Source organism: Triturus cristatus, chromosome 12, assembly GCF_964204655.1.
Source record: "Triturus cristatus chromosome 12, aTriCri1.1, whole genome shotgun sequence".
Classification (NCBI taxonomy): domain Eukaryota; kingdom Metazoa; phylum Chordata; class Amphibia; order Caudata; family Salamandridae; genus Triturus; species Triturus cristatus.
This window is the reverse complement of record NC_140595.1, coordinates 180,188,891-180,212,752: the sequence shown is the minus strand read 5'-3', so window position 1 is coordinate 180,212,752 and position 23,862 is coordinate 180,188,891. Positions and strand designations below refer to the sequence as shown.

General features: G+C 48.8%; 1 protein-coding gene across 10 annotated transcripts in view; it reads left to right on the top strand.

Annotated features, from left to right (window-relative positions):
• Nucleotides 1-23,862, top strand: part of CNOT1 (CCR4-NOT transcription complex subunit 1) — a 1,579,387-nt gene that overhangs the window by 163,245 nt on the left and 1,392,280 nt on the right. For all 10 annotated transcript variants that reach the window (XM_085638198.1, XM_085638193.1, XM_085638201.1 and 7 more), the window contains exons 5-6: nt 2,030-2,098; nt 18,969-19,023. In XM_085638198.1, the coding sequence (XP_085494324.1) occupies nt 2,030-2,098; nt 18,969-19,023 (124 nt within the window). The remainder of the gene's footprint in view (nt 1-2,029; nt 2,099-18,968; nt 19,024-23,862) is intronic.

Sequence of the window (23,862 nt, the reverse complement as noted above, 5' to 3'; positions counted from 1 at the left end):
GATCTCCTGTACACTGATTTAATGTGATATACTAGTAATCCGGGGGGGGGGGGGAGAGACTAGTCCACGGTTTGAAGCCCTTTTAGAAGAATTTGGCTCTTTTTCGGGTTATTTAGCCAACACTTCTAAGACAGAGGTAGTGTGCTGGAACATCGATCAATGGGAGGGCACTACTAGTAAAGAGCTCAAATATCTGGCCATTTATATTGTTAAAGAACTGGATAAGATCCCCCAGATTAACCTGAATAAAACCACTGAGGAAATAGATCGCCTCTTTGCTAGATGGAGGAATCTTCGTCTGACAATTTATGGGAAGGTTAATCTAGAGAAGATGGTTATCCTCCCCAAGCTGACCTACCTATTTAACACAGTTCCCTTGGATTTCCCCAGCAAGAGTATTTGCAAGATCCAAAGTAAGATCGGGAGCTTTATTTGGGGAGACAAGGGAGCAAGACTGTCTCGGAATAAACTGAGGCGCAGACTCCTCAAAGGAGGGTTGGCTTTCCCAGATATCAGTTGGTTTTCGGTTGCATTTCAATTTAAGAGCATCTGAATGTTACTTTCAAAACCGGAGGAGACATCATGGGGAAGGCTGCTGGGCGAAATGGCCATGATGGAGGGCGGAGGAGGTGAGGAAGGCTTTTTATGTAAGTTCAGGGCCCTGAGGTTTAAACGAGTATGCCTGAAGGTTCTTAAGGCCGCTCTGGACACATGGTATAAAGTAGATGGGGAATTGGATATTACTCAGATTTTGCACCTATATGGGATTCCCCTGGGACACCGCTCTCTTAAAGATAGTTTGGCCATACCAATTAAGAGAGCTGGTATCATCATTCGGTCTGATTTGTTAGCTGCAGAAGGAATTCATTCTTGGGAGCTATTAAGGGCTAAGATCGGATCTGGCTTTTCTAAGTTCAAGTATTACCAACTCGTATCCTGGTTTGAAGCAGAGAAGGGGGATATAAGAGGAGATTGGGAAATGGAGCACTTCCTTCAATCAGTACAACCAAAAAAGAATAGCTCAAGCTCTTGCAAATGCAAGACCTATTGCATTGCAAATGCTTGTTACCATCCTTGGGGGGAGGTGATGTACCTCAAGGCCAATAAACATTTGGGTTCCTTCCTTTTTGTTCGACTCCTACCCACATTGGGTGTCACTCACCCGATCAAGTATTGCTGCCCTGCCCCTCTTAATGCCTCTCAGTGGGAACTCTCCCTGCACCGCTTTCCTCATCCTTTGTTGGTCTTTTTTTTGCTGCTCCATGTTGGTCTTTGTGCCTGGTTCCTTACTCTTGCAGTGCCTCATTTAGACAATATGCTTTTTTTTAATTTTTTTATTTGAATTCTTTCGGCTTCCTCATTAGCCAGCCTCCTCCCAGTAATTCCCCCTTTTCAGTTCACTTTTATTTTTTACTCTTTCAGCATACAATTTGAAGTGGACATTTTGTTACTGGAACCAAAAATAAATTAACCTGTAGTAGCTCGCCTCAAAAGTCTTAACTGATACCAGTCAAATAGAACCTATTTAGATGATTTAACTGTTTTGCAAGTTGCTATAAAGTGCAGTTCACAATTGCTTGCAAGACAAAAAAAAAATCCCGCAGTCACAATGTTTTGTAGTAGATCTCTACAGTATATTGGTTAGTGTTAATAATTTGTATTTCTATGCTCTGCCTATGTGTACGTTTACCTGCAAGTGTTTTCTGAACCCAGTCATTGTATCTTGCACTGGCTGGCCTTCCCTTCAATTACAGCAGTAAGTAGCTGCTGTGTCTTAAATATCTATGCTTTCTTTGGTATGCTGCATTTCAGTTTAACTGTTCATTTTCTTATTTTTCCTAGTCTGTGCCTAAAAGTCTTGTGTGTGGATTATTAGTGAAATCCACTTTATAATTTGTCTTTTTTTTTTTTTTAACCCACCCCAGTCGCTCAACCTGTAAGATGTACTTTACTGATTTTAATCTTTTAAGGCTATTCTAGCTGGTAGTGTTATATTCCGAAAAGTAAATTATGTTCATCTTTGTTTCAGAGTATTAAGCCTTCTCCCCATCTATTTACCCAGCTCAGTAAAGTTCTCAAGTTGAGCAAGGTTCAAGAGGTGAGTATTCAAGGAAGTAAGAAGAAACGTTGCTAATCTTTTGGTTATTTGAAAGTGTCAGTAAGGTACTAAATCAATTATTGGAATGAGTCTTTAGTTGCATGTGTTAATCCTGTGCTTTTCTGTTTCGAGATAGAATCTAGAACGTTTGTGCTGTTTGATCTTTAAATTGTTTGTCTTGGTACATGCAGTGTACTCAGTTACGTCACCATTGCAGATCAGTGGTGGAGCTGCTGTATTGCAAAGTAACCATGTTATCATTGCTTTCTCATGGTGGTAAAGAACTGCTGCAGATTGCTTAACACCTTGCATCTTCTAAGTTAGTATGAGAGATGGTGATATTTATCCTTTAGCCATTGGTGAGGTTTCAGGACCCAGTTGTATGCCCTCACCCAGTAAATGTGATGGGCAGCAGCGACTGCTTTTGGGGAAACTGTAAAGAATGTTTGTTCTAGTTGCCTGCTGCCTAGATACCACACAGGAACATTTCCTAGGTAAAAGGTAAGTAAAACAGTGTTCAGAAAACCGGTTTCTTATGTTTCCATACAAACACCCTCAACACTTGGACGTTTTCAGAGGAAACAGTCAGTGCAATCCTAAGGAGAAATTGACGTTATCGGTTTGCAGGTAAATAAACTGTCAGGGATCTCTTTCTCCTGAGATTGAACTCCTCAGGATCCAGTTGAAGCAATAAGGGGTCCACCTCCTGACATCTCCAACTCAGAATTACAACTACAGGGTATTAGGGTGATCAGGCGAGGGAAGGAGAAGGGAACCGCGGGGGAAGGGATCCTGTAAGACAAAAGATAATCACGATGAAAGAACAAACAATAATATCCTACTCTCATATGTTCTAGCTAAACACTTGTATACCTTGGTGTCTGACAATCTACAAAGTCGTACATTAGACGTGTAGCCTTCCTACCTTACCCTCAATATATTACTGTAGGCAACCCACATACATACCAGATTCTATAATGCACACAATCTCAAGGTAACCCACAAAGGAAAATCAAGGTGAGTAAGAGTCTAGGGTTTGAATACGGTACCTTTTCACTTGCCAGAAATCTTAGGAAGAAATATAGAAATCTGATACCAATGGGAAAACCGTGCATATAGTGTAAAGTCAAAATCGCCAAGGTTCCAAATGTCAGCTCAAGGGAAAAATACCACATGAAATAAAAGAACACTATGTACGAGCCAGAAACGGTAAGACGTGGTAAATCCTATACCACTGACGTCCGCTCTAATTTAACAATAGATACGGTAATGCGTGGTTAACCCTCACCACAGCATTCCGCTCTACTCCTGAACACACCTGCTCTACTCCAGCAGAGCACAACACAACACACCAGATACGATAACGAGTAGACACGGCAATGCGTGGTTATTCCTCACCAAAGCATTCCGCTCTACAAAGAAACAGACTCCAAGAACTTCCCGAAGCACTCACCCGACCTGAAGGCAGCTTCTTCAGAGTCCGGGGATCCGGAACAAAGAATACGCTCAGTAGCGCGGGTCCAAAAGGAAAGCCACCACGAAGGACTTCAGTCTGCAGCACACCACTCTCGCAGCCGCGAGAGATGCCGAAGGATGTAACAATTATGCACACCTGTGTGCGCCGTACATGCTGACTTAAAGGCCCCTCCTCCACATGGCCTTATGGGAGTTGTAGTTCACTTCCTGATTTAGTAGGCGCTACCTGCCTGGAATCCTGACAAACTGTCTTTAGGGTTGAGTTCCTGCCGTTAGAACAAGGGTTCCCCCAGGGTCAAGGATGCACTCAAAGTGCCCTCAGCAGCACTAGGGCGGCTGGGTGCAGAGTGCTGAGTCCCAATGTTAGCCTATGGGGCCGTTGGTTAGTGGCTGCTCTTGGGCAGACCACAAGGTTGAGGAAGCAAAGCTCCTAGAGTTGAGTTCAAGGCAAAGGGGGATCCAAGTTGGCACACAAAGTACAGTCGGAGTGGCACAGGGGCGGCCGGGTGCAAGGTGCTGGTTTGGTGCCGACTGCCCTGTTGGTTTTGATGGGGATTCTCCGGTTGCAACATACACTGCAGTCTCTGGCACGGAGACTTTCTGGAGGTGACCACCGGTTGTACAGGTAAGTTGGCACGCAGTGAGATACCTGGACAGTCTTTTGGGCCACCCATGGCCGTTGGGCGTCAGTGCAGGGTTGTCTTTATGTGCCTGGTTTTCCTTACTAGCTCCGGTCACGGCGACCCTCCAGATAGTCTGCAGGCGTTGCCGGGAGGCTTGAAGTAGGTCGGGGATCGCCAGCAAGACCACCTTGTGGTGTTGGGGCACTCATAACTCTGGCCATGGGGGTTTGGTGGAGTGATGTGGATTTGGCTGTAGTCTGGCTGGTTCTTGAGTAAGTGCGATGCTCATAGGTGATAGTCTTTGTAAGGAAGGCTGGGGCAGGTCCTGTGGCTGCTGGCTGCAGGACACGCCGGGATTCTGCTGGAGCAAGTTGAGGTCGGGACAGGCCCGTAGTCAGTTGGTGGCCTCCTTCTGCCTTCAGCATGCATCTTCGGTCCTACTTGCTTGTCTAGGCTGTGTCTGGTTGTCATGGTTGTCGGGGCAGGAGCAGGCAGACGGGGTTTGGTGCCAGAGTCCACCAATAGTCCAGTTCTTGGTCCTATATCTTTTGTCAGGGGAATTTGAGTTCTTGGTATCAGAGGGCCACCTAAATACTGAATTTAAGTGCGTTAAGGGGAGTGAATAGTAGAAGCCAGTGGTCTACTTAGCCTTGGGGCCACTACACCCACATATGACCACTTCCTGTGGGCATAACCCTTTCCCAGAGTTCCTAATTGTACCAAAAATAAGATGGTGGAATCCTTCCCTAATGGGGCACATCAAGCAGCCCACCTTAGGGGTTTTACTGACCTGATAGTGCACTACATGTCCTTGCATAGATAATTTCCTGTCCGTCCTGGTGCCATGTGGGCCCTAGGGCAGGGAGTGGCATCTCCTAGGTCTGGTGGAAGTTTGGGTCACATATCAAAGGTGGTAGGTGATTAGAAGTCCCTGGCCTAGGTATGCAGATTAACTAGCCATCCGACTGGAGCAGGTGTGAACACCTTCCTCATGAGCAGGCGTTGGTTCTCTTCCAGGGGATCCTCATCAATAGTCATAAGCACTGAATATTCCCGCCCATGTGCGGGGACCCCGGAGATGATAAAATTATATATGAATAACGTATATGTACAGCTGTATATGTATAAACATATATTATTTTTTCCAAGCAAATGCAGCCCCCATCGAAGGCTAGACAGTGTAGACACACATATCCAATAATGCACCATAGGTATAATAATACACCTAAATCTTTTTTTTATATATTTTTTTTTAGGTAAAAAACTCATGATAAAGAAAAGAGAGCACTGTGCAAAACATAGATCCACAAAACATTGTTGGCCTGCAGGCTGCATTGCAATACAATACCATAGACTGAAAAGCCTTGTACAGGTAAAAAACTGGCACCGTGCCTTTAAGGCAGCCCTGACTCCAGTATCCCATCATGCCTCAGGGGTGACAGTTGGGTCAGTTCTTTCCTGCTCCTTCAGTCAGGACCCTGGAATTCAGCTTTCTTCATTTTTGACTTTCCAGTCAAGAATCGTTACTTTTATAGTAATTTTTTTGGCTTCCTCTTGTTAAATTATGTTGGAAGCGTTTTTCCTGTGTTTTCTGACTAGATTTAACATTTTTTTTCTGTCAGAAAAATGCCTTCTTTATTCATGCTTTGTCCATCCTGTGGCAAAAAGAAGGCCTCTTCAGACACACACGATGTGTGTATCGTCTGTCTACCGGATTCTCACTCTCCTGCATCCTGTCGTCACTGCAAGGACCTTTCAAAGAGAACTTTGAAGGAGAGAGAGAGAGAATTAGGCTTTATGGCCTTTTGGAGCAGTCGATGTCGAAGCAGCTGGTCCCTGTCTGTTCTCCATCGGCGTCTGGCTCGGGGTCCTAGACTCCAGCAGCGGGATCGTCGCTGAGAGGTGAGGAGTCCAGGGGGAGTCATGCTTCGAAAAGAAAGTCAGTCTACGCTCGATCCGGCGGCGAAGCGCATTCGTTCGTTGTCGGCAACTTCGACGTCAAGAAAAAATCCTTCGGCGTCGAAGGAGGCTCATCGCCGATCGACGTCAAGAAAACATAGTTAGACTTCAAAGGATAGACATCGCTGAACGTCGAAATCGACACCAAGAGAAGTCGACGTCGTATGAAGAGCGCAGGCGTTCGACGTCAATCTACATTGACTTCGAGGCAAAGATCGTTGTCAAAAGATCCGGGAAGATCTTAGACGTCGAGACCTGATTCGCCGTCAAGAGAAAGGCGATCGTCTTCGAAAGTGCTGACGACGTCGAGACAGATCATCGTCGGAACATTCGACGTCGAGGCAGGTGCTTCCGTCGTCTAAGGTCTCCAAATCTTCGGAGAAGATAGTGACGTCGAGGCGAGATTCCCCGTTGGGGTTCTAGGCCTCCGTCCAGGACAAGTCCTCAGACGACCAGGCTCTCGACGTCGAGGCAGGACACATCGCCGGTTATCCACTCTGCGTCGCAGTCCAGATCTCGGGTGATAGGCCTATCACCGTCGACGGTCCTCCGCGGTGGGATACCAGGAAACGTCACACATTTGTCTGACTTTCAAGCCAGTATCGAGACGCAAATCTCCTCATAGATTGGTATATACCACATCGGAGCACGATTCATCTCGTCCGATTTCAATTTCACCTTCAGCCTCTGAAGGCTCGAGATCAAGATCCGTATTACCGGAGGTGTTGGGTCTCTCCAGCTCCTCCAGTGGAGCATACTTCTCAAGAAGAGGACCATACTCTGACTCAGAGCCCCATCAGGGAAGTACCTCCAGAACACTTCGATGATTCAGGCAGTTAATGATTCCTTAACAAGATTGAGGGCTCTGGATCAACCATCACGACCAGCAAGATCCCATTCTCGAGGAAGAGAATTCCAAAGGCGCTCACGTTCGCCCAAAAGGCGATCCAGATCCACCTCTCAGAAGAGTCAATCAGATCGGGGAGAAGGCGGCGGAGGTCCACCTCATCCTCTGTCAAGCCGTTTGTCCAGAAGGGATTACTCACCCACACTCTCAGATACACCACCATCTAGAGTATCGCCAGTGGACGAGATCAGCACCTTCCAAGATGTGTTGTGCAGAGGAGCGACAAAATTGAACATTCCCATGCCTGTTCAAGAAACCACCTACTCTGTCATTTTCGAGACCCTTCATGAGCGAGCGGTGTCTCGTCCACTGTTGCCTATAGTCCACTGGGTTGCTTAAACCGGTAATGGACATCTTCCTCACGCCAGCGACTATCAAATCTGCGCCGGCGCGGATTCTTAAAAAATATCGTCCGGTCCCTGAGGATCCTCTATTTCTCAAGGCGGACCCTCCACCGGGCTCTGTAATTACGGCTGCTGCCAGAAAAACTCATTCAGTGGTTTTGTCATCCACAGTGCCGCCGGATAAGGAAAGTAATTCACAAGACTCTTGGGGGAGAAGAGTATGTGGCTCGGCGGCCTCTAGTCTGAAAGTGGACAGTGCCTCAGCGCTTCTGGGGCGCTACGACAGATCACTATGGGACTCCCTTCAGAGATTTATAGAAAAAATACCTTCCGAAGACAGAAAGGACTTTGAAGAGATCTTGCACGAGGGCAGCCTAGGTTCGAGGCATGTGGGCTGCTGAATTCATATCTGTGCATAGATCGCCGCCTAGTGTTGGGTCCGGATGATTGCACATTGTTGTCCTGGAAGAGTCTTCGAAGTATCACGAGATAGGTGGCTCCTCCCCTGGACTACAGTGCGCATGGGCATCCTCTCCATCCTCAGATTGTTTTTTTCCGCCATTGGGTTCGGATGTGCTTATCTTAGCTCAAGTTAGGAAAACTTTATTTAAGGGCAAAAGCCTTTAGGTATCGTCGGTATTGTTTGCGTTCGGTATCGACAAATATTTAGGCCTGTTCTCGGATTTATTCACACTTCTCGGACCTAGTTTCGGTCCGACCATCGATCGACGTTCGAGGATGGAATCGAGGACTCCCTTCAAGAGATGTCCTTTGTCATGCGAAATATCCACACATCGATGTCCATCCGGTGTGTAACAATTGTCTATCACCGGATCATGATGAGTCCAGGTGTATGGCCTGCGCCCGGTTCCGGTCAAAGAAGACACTTCGGAATTGACGGGCGGCTAGATTGGAGGCCAAACAATCGGCGCCTAACCCGGTTAACATATTCAGCACCGAGGATGAGGAAGTCGAGAGCGTCGAAGAGATAGACTCGGGCCATGCTTCGGAGCCTGAATCCCACTCTGACGACGACTATGAGGTGATCTTCGAGGACTAAGACGTCGTCTAGGTAGGGGACGACGATTAGGCCCTTGGGGCCGAGGAAGATAGCTCGGGTGAGGAGCTAGGCCATTCCGTCGATGCGGAGGCCGAAGGACACAGTCTTGATAAGGCTCAGGTCGAGGGATCGCCTGCGGGCCTTACCCGAGATCAGTCGGATCGTTCTACAGCCCCGCCTGAAGGCCCGGCTTCGAACATTTCAAAGGAGCCAACACTATCAAAAAAGACTGGATTCGATTCAGTGAAAGCGAAACCAAAACCAGCACCGGTCAAACCGAAAGTGCAACTGGTTCAAGTAAGATCGAAGGCATAGACGCCCTCCAATCCGTCGACACAGAAAAGGGACATCGGAGCCGACCAAAGAAAGGAGGTCTTCGGTACCGAGAAGACGAAAAAAGGCTTTGGCACCGAGACACAGAAGAAGGCCCTCGGTCCCGAGAAGACGCAACGGCCTATGGCACCGAAGGTTGGAGCACCGACCACCAAGGTCACGGTGGTCGATCCGACTAAGTCAACGCCAAAGAGTGCGGCGACTGCCAAAATTTCGATTCAACCAGGCGTCGATCCCGAACTTCGGATCGAACACCCGAAGGCTGGAAAGAAACCGGAGACGGCGTCTAGGCCTGTCTCCAAAGAGCCTATCGGTTCCAAAGCACAGTCTGCATTCACGTTGCAACAGGTGTCGGAGTCCCTACAGCGCATCAGGGAACGGGCAACCCTCGAACCAAAAATGGGTCCCGAACCACACAAAGTCGCCAAAGCTCACTGGGTGCCGGCGCCGATCAAGTTTGGATTGCCGCCACCGGGGACGCCGAAAATGTTCGTACTTAGGAAGAGTCTCGAACAACTGCGGGCAGTGTCCGCGGAAAGAACCGATGTCTGGGACTTGCAGGACCAGTTTATCGACGCCGATACTGGTAGGCTGTTCCGCAAGCGGAGAATTGTTCCAGAGAAGGCTTTGGACTCCTACAAGATTCCACTAAAAAGGAAACTGGCATCCGGTTCGACGCCAGTGCTTGTTGAAACATTCCATACCTATCCGGAACCACCATCCTTTTCTCCTACACACTCAGAACAGGATGCAGGAGAGGGCTATATTGGGGATGATACCACTTATCCTGTGGATACTGACCCTGATGACCAACAGCACGACCAAGATCAAGCATGGGGAGACCCTACTGACCAAGGTGACCCACAAGATGCTCCTGACACTCATCTTTACAATATCAAACCATCTCCCACTGAAGATACTGCTGCTTTTAATACCCTCATTGAAAGGGCAGCTGCCAATCATGGAGTGGAACTCCATTCTGACTCTGTGGAGGAGGATTTCTTGGTGGACACATTCTCCACATCAGAAAGAACGGTCAAGACTCTACCAATGCTGAAAGGGGTTCTTAAACATGCTAAGGACATCTTTAAGGAAACCACCAGGGCACGGGTATTGAACCCCAGAATAGAGAAGAAATACAAACCTGCACCCGGAGACCCCATGTACATTAAGGGTCAATTGCCGTTGGACTCCATAGTAGTTTCTAATGCTTGCAAGAGAGCTAACTCGCAGACTACAGGTGATGCTCCTCCTCCAGACAAGGAGTCCAAAGTGCTAGAAACATCAGGCAAAAGGGTAGCAGCACAAGCGGCAAACATCTGGCGCATTGCCAACACTCAGGCACTCCTGGCCCGATACGACAGGTCACACTACGATACACTAGAAACACTGCTAGAACACCTACCAGATGAATACAAAGATGGAGCGGAGCTCCTCATCAGAGAGGGACAACTCATTACAAATGCGTCCATCAAATGCGCACTGGATCCAGCTGACACTGCAGCAAGGGCAATCAACACTAGTGTGATGTTGAGGAGGCACGCATGGCTGAGAATATCAGGCTTCAAACCTGAGATTCAAAATATCTTGAATCAACCAGTCAACCCAGACTTTTTATTTGGCCCCGAGGTTGACACTACACTGGAAAAGATTAGAAAGGACACAAACTGCGAAATCTATTGGGGCTCTACAGTCGCAGCAGTTTCGGAGTGGCTCCTTTCGTCGCCCCGGAACTAGAGGAGCAGCTAGAGGTCAGGGGTCCCAGCAGCAGTACAGTAAAGGCGGTACCCAGAGTACCTATAATAAAAACAATAGGGGTGGATATCGTGGATCCAGCACCAAAGGCAGAGGACGAGGACACAACACCAGGTCCTCCGCCAATAACAAACAGTGACGTCTTGTCGCTGCCCCCCGCCCACATAACACCGGTCGGGGGGAGACTCCAACAGTTCCTGCCAGTCTGGAGATCATCACCACAGACAGGTGGGTCAGAGAAATTATCCAGTACGGTTATTGTCTGGAATTAACATCCAATCCACCCAACATACCACCAAGACACCGTCCTATGTCTGCAGAGCACTTGACATTATTGCAGCAAGAAGTACTAAGTATGCTGCAAAAAGGAGCCATAGAGCTCGTGCCTATGGAACAGCGGGGGTCAGGGGTGTACTCTCTGTACTTCTTAATCCCAAAAAAGGACGGGTCTTTACGACCTATACTAGACCTCCGCCCCCTCAACCAATACATTCTGTCAGAGCATTTTCATATGCTCACCCTCCAGCAGGTTCTGCAGTTACTCAGTCAAGGAGACTTCCTAGCAACACTAGATTTAAAGGATGCGCATTTCCACATACCCATACACCCATCACACAAAAAATATCTCAGGTTCACTCTTCAGGATCAGCATTATCAGTTCAAAGTACTCCCTTTCGGGGTGACAACAGCGCCCAGAGTCTTTACCAAGTGCCTAGCGAAAGTGGCCGAACACTTAAGGAGACAGCACATTCACGTCTTCCCTTACCTGGACGACTGGCTTGTTCAGGCAAAGTCAGCCCAGCAGTGTGCCAGCCACGTATCCCACACCATTCACCTTCTTCACAGTCTGGGATTCTCACTGAATTATCCAAAGTCACATCTCCAACCCGTTCACGTACGGCAGTACCTGGGCGCGACTATAGACACTCTGGCTGCCAAAGCTCAGCCAAATTTAGCGAGAATAAACCGCATGCAACTGCTTATAAAAAAGTTCAGACCTCAACACTCCCTTCCAGCGCGAGTGTTCATGCAGTTGATAGGCATGATGGCCTCCTGCATCTTCATAGTCCCGCTCGCGAGACTCCATATGCGCCCGCTTCAGGAGTGCTTAGCACGTCAATGGAATCAGGCTCCCGGGCACTTAAATGACCTAGTGTTGGTGAGCGGTCGGGCATACAACTCTCTGCATTGGTGGAATCCACACAACCTTTGCAAGGGCCGACCGTTCCAAGAGCCTGTTCCACAAATAATACTGACGGCGGACGCGTCTCTCCAGGGATGGGGAGCTCATGTACTCAATTACACAGTGCAGGGACTATGGACGACACAGCAAAAGAAGATGCACATCAACCTTCTGGAACTGATGGCAATCTTCCTGGCAATGAAGGCATTCAAAGTACACTTGTGCAACAAAGTTGTGTTGATCCGGACGGACAACATGACTGCCATGTACTACATACAGAAGCAGGGAGGAACACACTCTCCACTGTTGTCTCATCTGGCTCAGAGCATGTGGAGGTGGGCCATTCAGAGGAACATGTTCCTCATGGCGGAACACCGCAGGGCAATGCGATATGGATGAACTGGTCCGGCAAATTTGCGTACGCTTTTCCCCCAGCACCATTAATACCGCTGGTGGCGCGCAAACTGAGGCAACACTCGCTCACCCTTATCCTAGTTGCTCCAACGTGGGCACGCCAGCCATGGTACACCACCTTTCTGGAACTCTCCGTGGTGCCTCATCAAAAACTGCGGATAAAACCAGCGCTTTTAACGCAGAACCATGGCGAGATTCAGCACCCAGATCCGCAACAGCTGACCCTGGTGATCTGGTTCCTGAGGTCTTAGAGTTTGGCTACCTAAACTTACCACCTGACTCTACGACTCATCAAAGAAGCCAGGAGGCCCACTACTAGAGCCTGCTATGCGGCCAAATGGAAAAGGTTTGTCATTTACTGCAACAACAATGACATTAACCCACTGGACGTGTCCATTCAAAACATCATATGCTACCTCTTACACCTGTACCGCTGTAATCTAGCATACAACTCCATACGCATCCATTTGACCGCGATAGCAGCCTACCTCCAAAACAGGCAGCACCTCTCCTTATTCAAAGTACCTGCCGTTAAAGCGTTCTTAGAGGGACTCAAACGAGTAATTCCCCCAAGACACCCACCAGCACCGGTGTGGAACCTCAACTTGGTCCTTACCAGACTCATGGGTCCGCCCTTTGAACCTCTCCATTCATGTGAGATTCAATTCCTCACCTGGAAAGTGGCTTTTCTGGTGGCCATCACTTCCTTGCCTGGAGTTAGTGAACTCCAGGCACTAACCATTCAGGAGCCATTCATTCAGGTCCACGCAAACAGGGTTGTCCTACGCACCAACCCCAAGTTCATGCCCAAAGTCATATCACAGTTCCACATTAATCAAACTATTGAACTGACCGGGGTGGAACCTAAATGTGGTCCTCACCAGATTGATGGGGCCACCTTTTGAACCTCTACATTCATGTGAGATTCAATTCCTCACCTGGAAAGTAGCTTTCTTAGTGGCAATCACTTCGTTGAGAAGAGTTAGTGAACTCCAGGCACTAACCATTCAAGAGCCATTCATACAGGTTCACGCAAACAGAGTTGTGCTACGCACTAACCCCACTTTCATGCCTAAAGTGATATCGCAGTTCCACATGAATCAAACTATTGAACTGCCTGTTTTCTTTCCAAATCCAGAAAATGTCGCGGAGAGAATGCTCCATACACTAGATGTAAAGAATACCCTCATGTACTATATAGACAGAACACGGGATTTTAGGAAAACAAAACAACTGTTCGTTGCCTTTTCTCCACAACACAAGGGCAACGCCATTTCCAAAGCAGGGATAGCCAGATGGATCGTTAAATTTATTCAAATTTGCTATGAAAAAGCTAAACGCACATTAACGATTCCTCCAAGAGCCCACTCAACACGAAAGTTAGGGGCGTCCATGGCTTTCCTAGGGAACATTCCTTTAGAGGAAATATGTAGAGCAGCCACATGGTCCACTATACATACATTTACTAAACACTACTGTGTAGATGTGCATTCAAAGCAGCAGGCAGATGTAGGACAGGCTGTTCTCAAGACACTTTTTCAGACTGCTGCAGCTGGCACGGGCAGCCGCCGCTAATTGAGGGACTGCTATATAATCTATGCACAGATATGAATTCAGCAGCCCACATGCCTCGAACCGAATATGCGACTTACCAGTATGCATCTGTTCTTGGCATGTAGGGCTGCTGACATTCATATCGCCCACCCTTCTCCCCGGTGCCTGTAGCGGCTGCAGCACTCAGAATTACTGTATAGCATGGTCATCACTTACTGTATCTACTCCATCACTGCCACAATGGCGAAAAACAATCTGTGGACGTCGCGGCCGCTGAGTCCCCTGCGGCGGAGTCAGGTACCTCGGAAGGGAAACCGACCGCGGAGGAACTGCCGGCGGCCCCAACGGCGTGCGTGGTAACGAACGAGGTGGGGGCAGCGGAGGCAGTGGTGCTGGCTGCGGATGCGGAGGCGGTGGTGGCGGTGGAGGAGGAGGCGGTGGCGTAGGCATCCGAGGAGGCGTATACACCACAGAGTACACCAATCCCGATGACTCTCTTCCTCGACGGCGACCTCCGCCTCGACGGTGACCTCCGCCTCGACGGCGCTCTTCGTCTCGACGTCGAACCTCTCGTAGACGTCTACAGTCTCCTCTTCACCGACGGCGAACGGCGATCTCCCCTCGACGGCGAGCGCCAACGCCGGGTCCGATCGACGCAGACTGCTGGACGTCGACGGCGTCGTCACAGAAGATGCCGATGTCGTCGACGGCGGCCTGTTCAGGTCCATCGACCGTCGACGCAGCTTCTCCCCAGAGCCCTGGGGAGACGGCGAACAGATGGTAGTCATCCCCCTCGACGCCGCAGTCGACGCCCTCGACGGGGAGTGGGGACGCTTACTGGTCTTCCTGCCCCTGGGGAGCCCCCCAGAGGCCTCAGTATGGGCCAAATCAGCCCCTTCAGACCCACCTGGTGCCTTCAGCCTTCTCTCCTCCAGGACTTGAAGCCTGATCTTCATTCTGTCCCTCAGGGTCCTGGCTGAGAACGAGTGGCAGATTTCACAGTTCTTCAGGCACGTGGGACTGGGGAAGGCAACCTATACACACCTTGTGTGGATCTGTTTTAGCCTTTTTTCTACCACACTCCGGGCACTTGTCGAACAAGCCAGGCATGTTGACAGCACCAGCCACTAAGCACTTGAAAAAGTGACAAAAATTGACAAACTACAATAAACCCTTGGAAAGGGGAGAGCTCAATGCTCCAGGGTCCTGCTAGCAGGAGCCGGAAAAAAGAACTGAAAGTAAAAGGGACCTGCTAGGCATTCTGGGATACTGGGGAAAGTTCTGGAAATCTGGAAAGTTTTCTTAAAGGCACAGTATCCTGTTCTAAGCCACATAATGGCAGCCTATGGGGCTTGTCTGTCCACTCCTTCCTCTATCATTCCAGAGGCTTTTGCTGGTAGAGGCAGGGTTTTTTCCTATGTGGAGAAAAGCTGGACAGGCAGTGCTGTTTGTGGATGTTGGTGGGATTCTAGTTGAAGTACTGGACAGTGTAGCCTGTGGGTATAGGCTGCATTATCTGTCTTTAAATTAAATTCTCTCTTAAAGGTGTATGCAGGTCTGCATGATTTGTCACCTTTAGAGATTATTTTTTATTGCTCCGGGGTCCACGCGTATGGGCGGGACTATTCACTAGATTATGACTATAACAGAGATACCCCTACTACAGAACTGGAGTTACAGAAAAGAAACTACTCCATCCCCGTCCTGCCGGCCCACCGGCGTTACCTGCGGTTCACGGTGGGTCAGGAGCACTTTCAGTTTACCGTGCTCCCCTTCGGCCTTACCAGTGCCCCTCGGGTGTTCACGAAAGTGATGGCGGTGGTCGCAGCTCATCTGCGCAGATCAGGGGTTCCAGTCTTCCCCTATCTCGACGACTGGTTGTTGACGGCGGGCTCGCCCCAGGCAGTCGTCTCCCACCGCCAGACTACGGCGGATCTCCTGCATTTGCTGGGGTTTTCCATCAACGTGCCGAAGTCACACCTGTGTCCCTCTCAGAAGCTCCTCTTCATTGGAGCGGTTCTCGATTCGGCGCAGTTCCGGGTCTATCCGCCGGAACAGCGGGTCCGGGATATTCAGGCCCTGATTCCAATCTTTCGGCCTCTATCCTGGGTTTCGGTCAGGCTAGTGTTGCGGCTTCTGGGGCTGATGGCCTCCTGCATCCTACTAGTGCATCACGCCAGGCGGCGCATGCGGGCTCTGCAGTGGGACCTGAAGTTTCAGTGGGCCCAGCATCACGGCAACCTGTGACCATGTCTTGATCTCGGAGGGCACTGCACAGCAGTTGCAGTGGTGGCTCACGGACCGCGATTGGGTCACGGGCAAGAGCCTCTCCCTTCCCCAACCGGAGCATGTCGTAGTGACGGATGCGTCCCTCCTGGGATGGGGTGGCCATATGGGAGAGGCGGAGATCAGAGGCCTCTGGTCTCCGGCGGAGTCTCGCCTCCACATCAACCTGTTGGAGTTGAAAGCGATCCGACTTGCACTGAAAGCCTTCCTTCCCTCTGTCAGGGGAAGTGTCGTGCAGGTGTTCACGGACAACACCACCGCCATGTGGTATTGCAACAAACAGGGCGGGGTGGGGTCGTGGACCCTTTGTCAGGAGGCTCTGCGCCTCTGGACGTGGCTGGAACACCAGGGCGTCACCCTAGTGGTTCAACATCTGGCGGGCTCTCTGAACGCCAGAGCAGACTAACTCAGCCGCCGGTGCATGATGGATCACGAATGGCGTCTGAACTCCGAGGTGGCGCAAGGTCTCTTTCAGCAGTGGGGAGAGCCTTGGTTAGATCTATTCGCCACCGAAGAGAACGCGCAATGTCAGCAGTTCTGTGCGTTGGAATTTCCAAGGCGGCACTCGCTCGGCGACGCTTTTCGTCACGAGTGGAGTTGCGGTCTGTTGTACGCCTTTCCGCCTATACCACTTCTGCCCAGAGTGCTGAAGATCAGGTGCGACCGGGCCCAAGTCATCTTGGTGGCTCCGGATTGGGCAAGAAGGTACTGGTATCCCGAGCTACTTAGTATGTTGACCGATCCTCAGATACGTCTGCCCCTTCGGGAGGATCTTCTGTCGCAGCAGCAGGGGACGGTCCTCCACCCGAACCTGTCCAGCCTCCACCTCCATGCGTGGAGATTGAGCGGCGGCAGTTGATGCCATTTGACTTGCATCCTGAAGTTTGTGATATCATTCTGGCAGCCAGGCGTCCCTCCACAAAAACGGTATATGCCTGCCGGTGGAACAAATTTGTGGCATGGTGCACAGCAAAGGCTGTGGATCCCCTTTCCGCCCCTCTTTCTGAGGTTCTCCTCTTCTTTCTTTGGCCCGGCAGGGCTCTGCCCTGGGCACCTTGAAAGGTTATCTTGCTGCCATCTCTGCCTTCTTGCGGCTTCCTAATCAGCCTTCTCTTTTCAAGTCCCCTGTAGTTACACGCTTTCTAAAAGGCATTACTCACACGTTCCCTCCTGTCCCTTTTGTAATGCCTCAGTGGGACTTGAATCTTGTTCTCACATTTCTAATGTGCGCTCCCTTTGAGCCTCTTCATAATTGTCCTCTTCGTCTGCTGACGCTTAAGACTGCTTTTCTGGTAGCCATCACCTCGGCTAGACAGGTGAGTGAGCTCCAGGCTTTATCATCAAAGCCTCCTTTTCTCTCTGTTCATCCGGACAAGGTTGTCCTTCGGCCTCGTCCCTCCTTTCATCCGAAAGTGGTGACCCCCTTTCATCTGGGGCAGTCTGTCACCTTGCCCACCTTCTTTCCGCCTCCGCATCCTTCCAAAGAGGAAGAGAGGCTCCACTGTCTGGACCCAAAACGTGCGCTCTCCTTTTATCTGGACCGCACAAAGCAGTTCCGGGTGGACGACCAACTTTTCGTTGGATACGTGGGTGCTAAGAAGGGGAAAGCTGTGCACAAACGGACCATCTCTCGGTGGGTCGTTTTGTGTATCAAAATTTATTCTTTGGCAAAAAAAGGACCCTTCTGTTGGTCTGCGAGCCCATTCCACTCGGGCTACAGCGGCTACTACTGCTTTGGGACGGGGAGTCCCTTTGCAGGCCATCTGTCAGGCGGCTACGTGGGCTTCGCTACACACGTTTGCCAGGCATTATTGCCTAGACAGCCAAGTCCGGAGGGATGGCTTCTTTGGCCGTTCTGTTCTCCAGGACTTTCTGGTGTGATCTTGGTTCGCAGACCCACCACCGGGGATGGTATTGCTTGGATATCTATTCTAAGGTGAGGAATCTAACTAATGTGTTAATTTCAGATGAACAAGTTACTTACCTTCGGTAACGATGTATCTGTAAGAAACATTAGTTAGTTAGATTCCTCACCGACCCACCCATCCTCTCCGTTCTGCGAACTGACCTCTAGGGTTAAGGCTATCCCTTTCAGGGCCCTAGAATTTTTTGGCACCAGTGTCGGTATCTTGCATGGCTCTGCGTTCCTGGCGCGGAAGGCTATGTACAAGAACTGACGTCAGCGCGCGAGGGCGGCGTCTAAGTACTCCGTCATTCCGGCGCACGACGACGCCGACGAAGACGACGACGGACGCGGAGCGGTAGACGACGCCTAGCGACGCGCAAGGGGTATTGCTGACAAATCTTACGGATCCAGTCTGACGCCTGGGGATATTCTAAGGTGAGGAATCTAACTAACTAATGTTTCTTACAGATAAATCCTTACCAAAGGTAAGTAACTTGTTCTACAGGTAAGTAATCAGGGGTTGCCAGGTGTGAGTTTCTGTGTGAGCCACCCTGTAGGATAGGAGTTTTATATAGCATGACATTCCAAAGGGCGTCTAACCCACTCGGTGATCGGGCGGGGCAGAAGCTTTCTTCCAGTGGAGTGACACGAGTTAATTGTCGGCATGACATGAATTTTTCAAAGTATTGTACATTCATGTCCTACTGATTTATTTTGGACTGGTCCGGATTTCAGAACATTTAAGGGTTCATCCTAATCTGCATTGTTTGTGGTTTTCTTTTTTGTAAAAGAAAAATGTTTAAATACAGATAAGAGTGGCAAACTAGGAAACCTGCAGAATCCAATATGTTCATCACTCATTGATGCACCCTAAATAAAATGTTCAGTTAAATCAGTCTGCCTATTGTCCTCAGCAGCCCTTCCTGCTCTGTGTTGGAAGTTTGATAATCGAAATGAGTAAATGTTTTGGAGTCTTGCTACCCAAGCATTTGATTGTTTGTACTGACTGCTGTGTAATAAGTGCACTGTCTGTCACTGAGAAGCACCTAATGTCGACCTCTTCTCTTCAGGTTATTTTCGGACTTGCTTTGTTGAGTTCTTCCAGCGCAGATCTTCGAGCCTTTGGTAAGTAATAATTTGTGACTGAACAAGCATGAGTTCTAGAAATGTGTTCTCTTGCTGATAAATGAACATTTAAATTGTGGTGTACATTTTTTGGTCCCACAGGTTCTAATCGGAGAAGTATGCATGTCTACAGTTGCTGCCTTGTTAAAACATGTTGGCTGTTTTCTGATCAGTGTATCAGTTGCAATCATTGACCTAATGCAATCTTGGACTTCTTTGTTTGCATAACCAATGCCTTCTGTTGTTCAGATTCCAGGATTAAAGTGAAACCAGAGCACATTTCCTGGACTTTTAAGAAAGGAACTAGCAAACCATTAGCCATTGAACAATTTGGAGTGACACTGCAACAAAAACTGACACTGCAGGCCATTGCTCCGCTTAAGTGATTTAAGGCTGCCAGATCTGAAATACAATTTCTTGGGTATCTGTTTCCCTTGTAGGGAATATATAGTCTGCTTTCAGACTTTAACACAGAATGATTTAAAGCCTCCATTTGACCTTTGTACTGGGCAAAAAGAAATAAAAAGGAATTCGTTAATATACGTAGAGTGTAGAACAAGTTTGCCACTCCCGTTGCTGATCCACTAGCTGATTTCCCCCCCCCCCATGATTGAACACTACCCACATTTGTGCGAAATGCCATCTTGACAGGTGTCGCTTCTTTCTGTGAAGAACTAGTCCTTCTCGAATATTGATATAAAATAATCTCACTTCCGTGTTTCAAAAATCAGTGTAATTTTGGTTCCCGGGACACTTCATCGAAGTCTAGCTGTGAATGTGGGGAGGGTGGGTATTTACGGGTAAGGGGGAGGGGGATTTACTGCTCAGGCCTTGTGGATACAAGGCCAGTTTGGGAGGTGCAATCTCAGATGACCTGATGTCCAAGCATATTTCTATACATTGACTTGAGTTTTGCCTTCGGGTGCAACCTATGATATGTAGTCTTGGTTCTTTTCAACTTAACTAATGCTTCTTATGATAGTTGGTTAAAAGAAGAAGCGCTGGGGTTGTTTTCAACAATGCTTAATTTGAGGCGTTGAGAACCACCACAACTTTTTTGGGGACCAGCACTTATTTTTCTGCAAGAGACGAAAAACAAAGGTTAAAGACTGAAGAACCATCATAACTGGAGTAAGCAGGAGCATGTGAGATTGAGACAGTGAGTCTGTTGTGGATTGAAGATATGAGCTGGATTCAAGACTACACAGCCTTGGTATTCGGTGCGCCGACGTTTCATTGCACTGGCTTTCAGAACAGAGCTTTGGGCACCAACAGTCATTCCAATACAAATTAATCACTGTTTATTATTGGCCGACCTCGAGTGGCAATATTTAGCGGCAACAAATGCAAAATTTGCAGTCCCAAAGTCCAAAATTTGTGGAGTTAACGGCAGGCATAAAATGTACTGATCTTAAAAATACTGCTCGAAATAATCCAGCATTAAATTTTAATGCAAGATCTTAAATGGAAAAATCGGAAGTACTTTTGCTCAACAATAACTATCTTGTTACCTTCCTCAGTTGGATTGTATTTTATTGCTTCGTGATTGTACTGTAGTCAGTCACATCTGCATTCTAGTTGTGGACACATTTTGCACTATAACAACTTTAAGCGACATTCAAATGTCAGCAAAGCACTGGCTAACAGCTTGGCACAACTAAAAAAAAGTTGCTGCCATTCTTGCCTGTGTCTCTTCTGTGTTAAGTGGCTCTTATTTTTTTTTTCTCTCTCAATTTGTACAAGTCTTGAAGAAACCTTTCTCAAAATATTTGCGGTCTATGTTTACATTAGAAACTAATGGCGTTCCTGTGCATTATAGGAAACTGCTTGTAGGAGACTAGGGGGGCAGTGAAGGAGGGGGTGTATAGAGAGGTGTGGAGGGGGGGGTGTGGAGAGGGGGGTGTGTGGAGAGGGGGGGTGTGGAGAGGGGGGGTGTGGAGAGGGGGGGTGTGGAGAGGGGGGGTGTGGAGAGGGGGGGTGTGGAGAGGGAGGGTGTGGAGAGGGAGGCAGCCTGAAAACATGTTACTAGGCACAAAACTGCCACAATTGCATTGTAAATCTTTTACATTTGAAAAAATAGACATACAAGTCATGATATACTTATGATACATATAAAGAAAGCTGCTTTGAGTTTGCTTTGAAACACACAACCTTTATTTTCAAAGGTAAAAAGGCAAGATCATAGAGGCAGATTAGCCTAGAAAGGCTCCATATAGAAACAATTTGAAAACTGGTACCGTGCCTTTAAGACCTCCAGGAACCCCCCAGGCTCCCATCATGCACCACAGGTGACAGGTCAGTTCTTTATTCCAGCTCCTTCTGAGAGGATCCTGGAGCATTGAGCTCGCCAGTTCGTGATTTTATCACTATTTTTCTGGTTTAAAGTGAACTTTTTGTTTCTCTCAACGTCTTTAGTACTTAGCTTACTAATTCGTGTTTTTCTGTCTTTTGGCTATTTTGTCCAGTCATAATGCCAACCTTATTTAGTAAGTGCCTGGCCTGTGGAAAAAAGATGGTTAAGTCAGACCTTCACTCGGTCTGTATTGCTTGTCTACCTTCATCTCACAAACCAGACCAGTGTTACCACTGCAGCAAGTTTTCCAAAAGAACCCTTAGGGAAAGGGAGAAGATTAAGCTGCACTCCATGCAGGAGAGAGGAAAAGAAACAGCAAGTGGGCGAGAAGAAAATCCCTCAAAGAAGCCCTCCTTTCAACCAAGGCTGGAGCGCAAAGAGAAAGGTGAGAAGAGGAAACATCGGTCTCACGCTGTCGAGGCACAGATCGACATCAAAAATACCGCCATCGAAGCAACCGACTTCAGATGAGAAGACCCTTGGGAAGAAGTTTACACCAACGCGTAGGCGGTCCAGGTCTGGCTCCCCTACGAGTCGAGAGGCCGTGACTCGACGTCGACTCATCAACATCGAAATCTGCCGCCGAGAGGTGCCATGGCGACGTCGATCGCCGCCATCAAGAGATCCACTTGCATTGACGTCGAGCCGAACACCGATGGCCTAGCCGTCGGTGAGGGACAGGCATTTGCCGTCGACGCGCCAGCACAGGCATTTGCCGTCAAGGCGTTTGACGTCAATGCATCTGTCGCCAAGGGGATCGACGTCTCGCTCGAAAAAACCCTCTGTATCTAGGAGGTCAAGAAGATCGCGATCTGGGTCTACGTCTAGGAGATCAACGTTGAGGCGATCTCCTCCTGCAAAGAGACCTAGGGCGGTGTTGAGACCGCGGGACGCCCAGGTGGTGACATCAAGGAGTGTCTCTTCCTCCCCAGTACTTCAGATAGTGCAAGTCACTCCTGAACCCTCACCAGTGCAGTCTCCAGCCCCTTCATCTAATATTTCCCCGAGATGGCTAGGAGATATGAGTGGAAGATTTGCAGGATTACAAGACTGCCACGTCCTCTACAAGATCTAGATCTCCTATAATTCAATCAGTACACATCTGAATGACATGAGCGACGTTCCACTCCACAAAGGTCCCCATCTTTGAGAAGGCGCTCATCACTTTCTCCTAGGAGTCGGTATCCAGATCTCGCCACTGCTCTCCTAGAAGACGAAGCCATAGATCTTCTTTGTGGTCTTCAGATTCCAAGGCAGATTACTCTCCTACTCTTTCTTTCCGAGTAAAATATCGCCAATTGATATCCTGACCTTCAATGAGTTTCTAAGTCGAGGGGCTGCGAAGCTTCAGATTGAAATGCCGGTTTCCACCACTAAAACGTCAGTCCTCTTCGAAACACTTCACCAAAGGTATTCCTCTAGACCAATGCATTCCCTTGTGCCTGGCCTGCTAGAGCCTGCTCTTCAAAAGTATCTTACTCCTACATCGGTGGGGGCGGCCCCATCTTGGAACACTAAAAAGTACAAGGCTCCTGAGAAGGACCCCTTTTTTCTGAGGGCTGACCCTCCGCCGTACTGTTATTGTTTCGGCGGCACGGAAGAACCAGACGGGGGCAGCATCATCTGTAGTACCCACGGATAGAAACAGTCAGGCCATGGATTCGGTTGGCAAGAGAATGTGCACCGCCTCGACATCTTATATGAAGGTAGCCAGCGCCTCCGCCTTACTGGGTCTGAATGACCGCTCTTTGTGGGACTCTTTTCACGCTTCACTGAGAAGCTCCATAAAGAAGACAAGCAAGATTTTCTGCAAGTCCTTCATGAAGGTGGTCTGGTGGCCAATCAGGTCATCAGTGCAGAGGCTGATGCTTCTGACTTAGCTGCCCATGGTTATGCACATGGGATTTGTGCCAGTCGCTCTGCCTGGCTGAGATTGATGGGTTTGAAGCCAGAGGCGCAACATCCTATTCTCAATCTCCCCTTCAATGGCACATCGCTCTTCGGCTCTCATGCTGATGACGAAATGTGAAGGATGAAGACCGAACTGGATACAGTGAAGGCGGTTGGGCTCGAGGAGGAAGGACTTCTGACGACACTACCACCCTTACGATCGGCGCCAATACCAACAGAGGGTTCAAAGCCCTCAGTGGTCCTCCCAGCAGCATCAAGGAAGATCAGTCCTACCAGCGTCGTCCTGGTAGAGGACAAGGAGTTAACACCAGGCATTCCACACCTGCTGCCAAGCAACAACAGAAGAAGTGAGTGCTTGCTTCCCCTAACTCTGTTACCCACTCCGGTGGGGGTGAAGTGTCAGTTTCTACCTGGAAGAGTGGACCAAAATCACACTAGACAATTGGGTTCTCAATATTGTGAAGAATGGGTATTCCATCAGGTTCAAGTCCCCTCCACCTTCTATTCCTCCTAAAAAGACTATCATCCATTGCATAAATCTTCTGAGAGAAGGTGTCTGCTCTACTAGTAAAGTA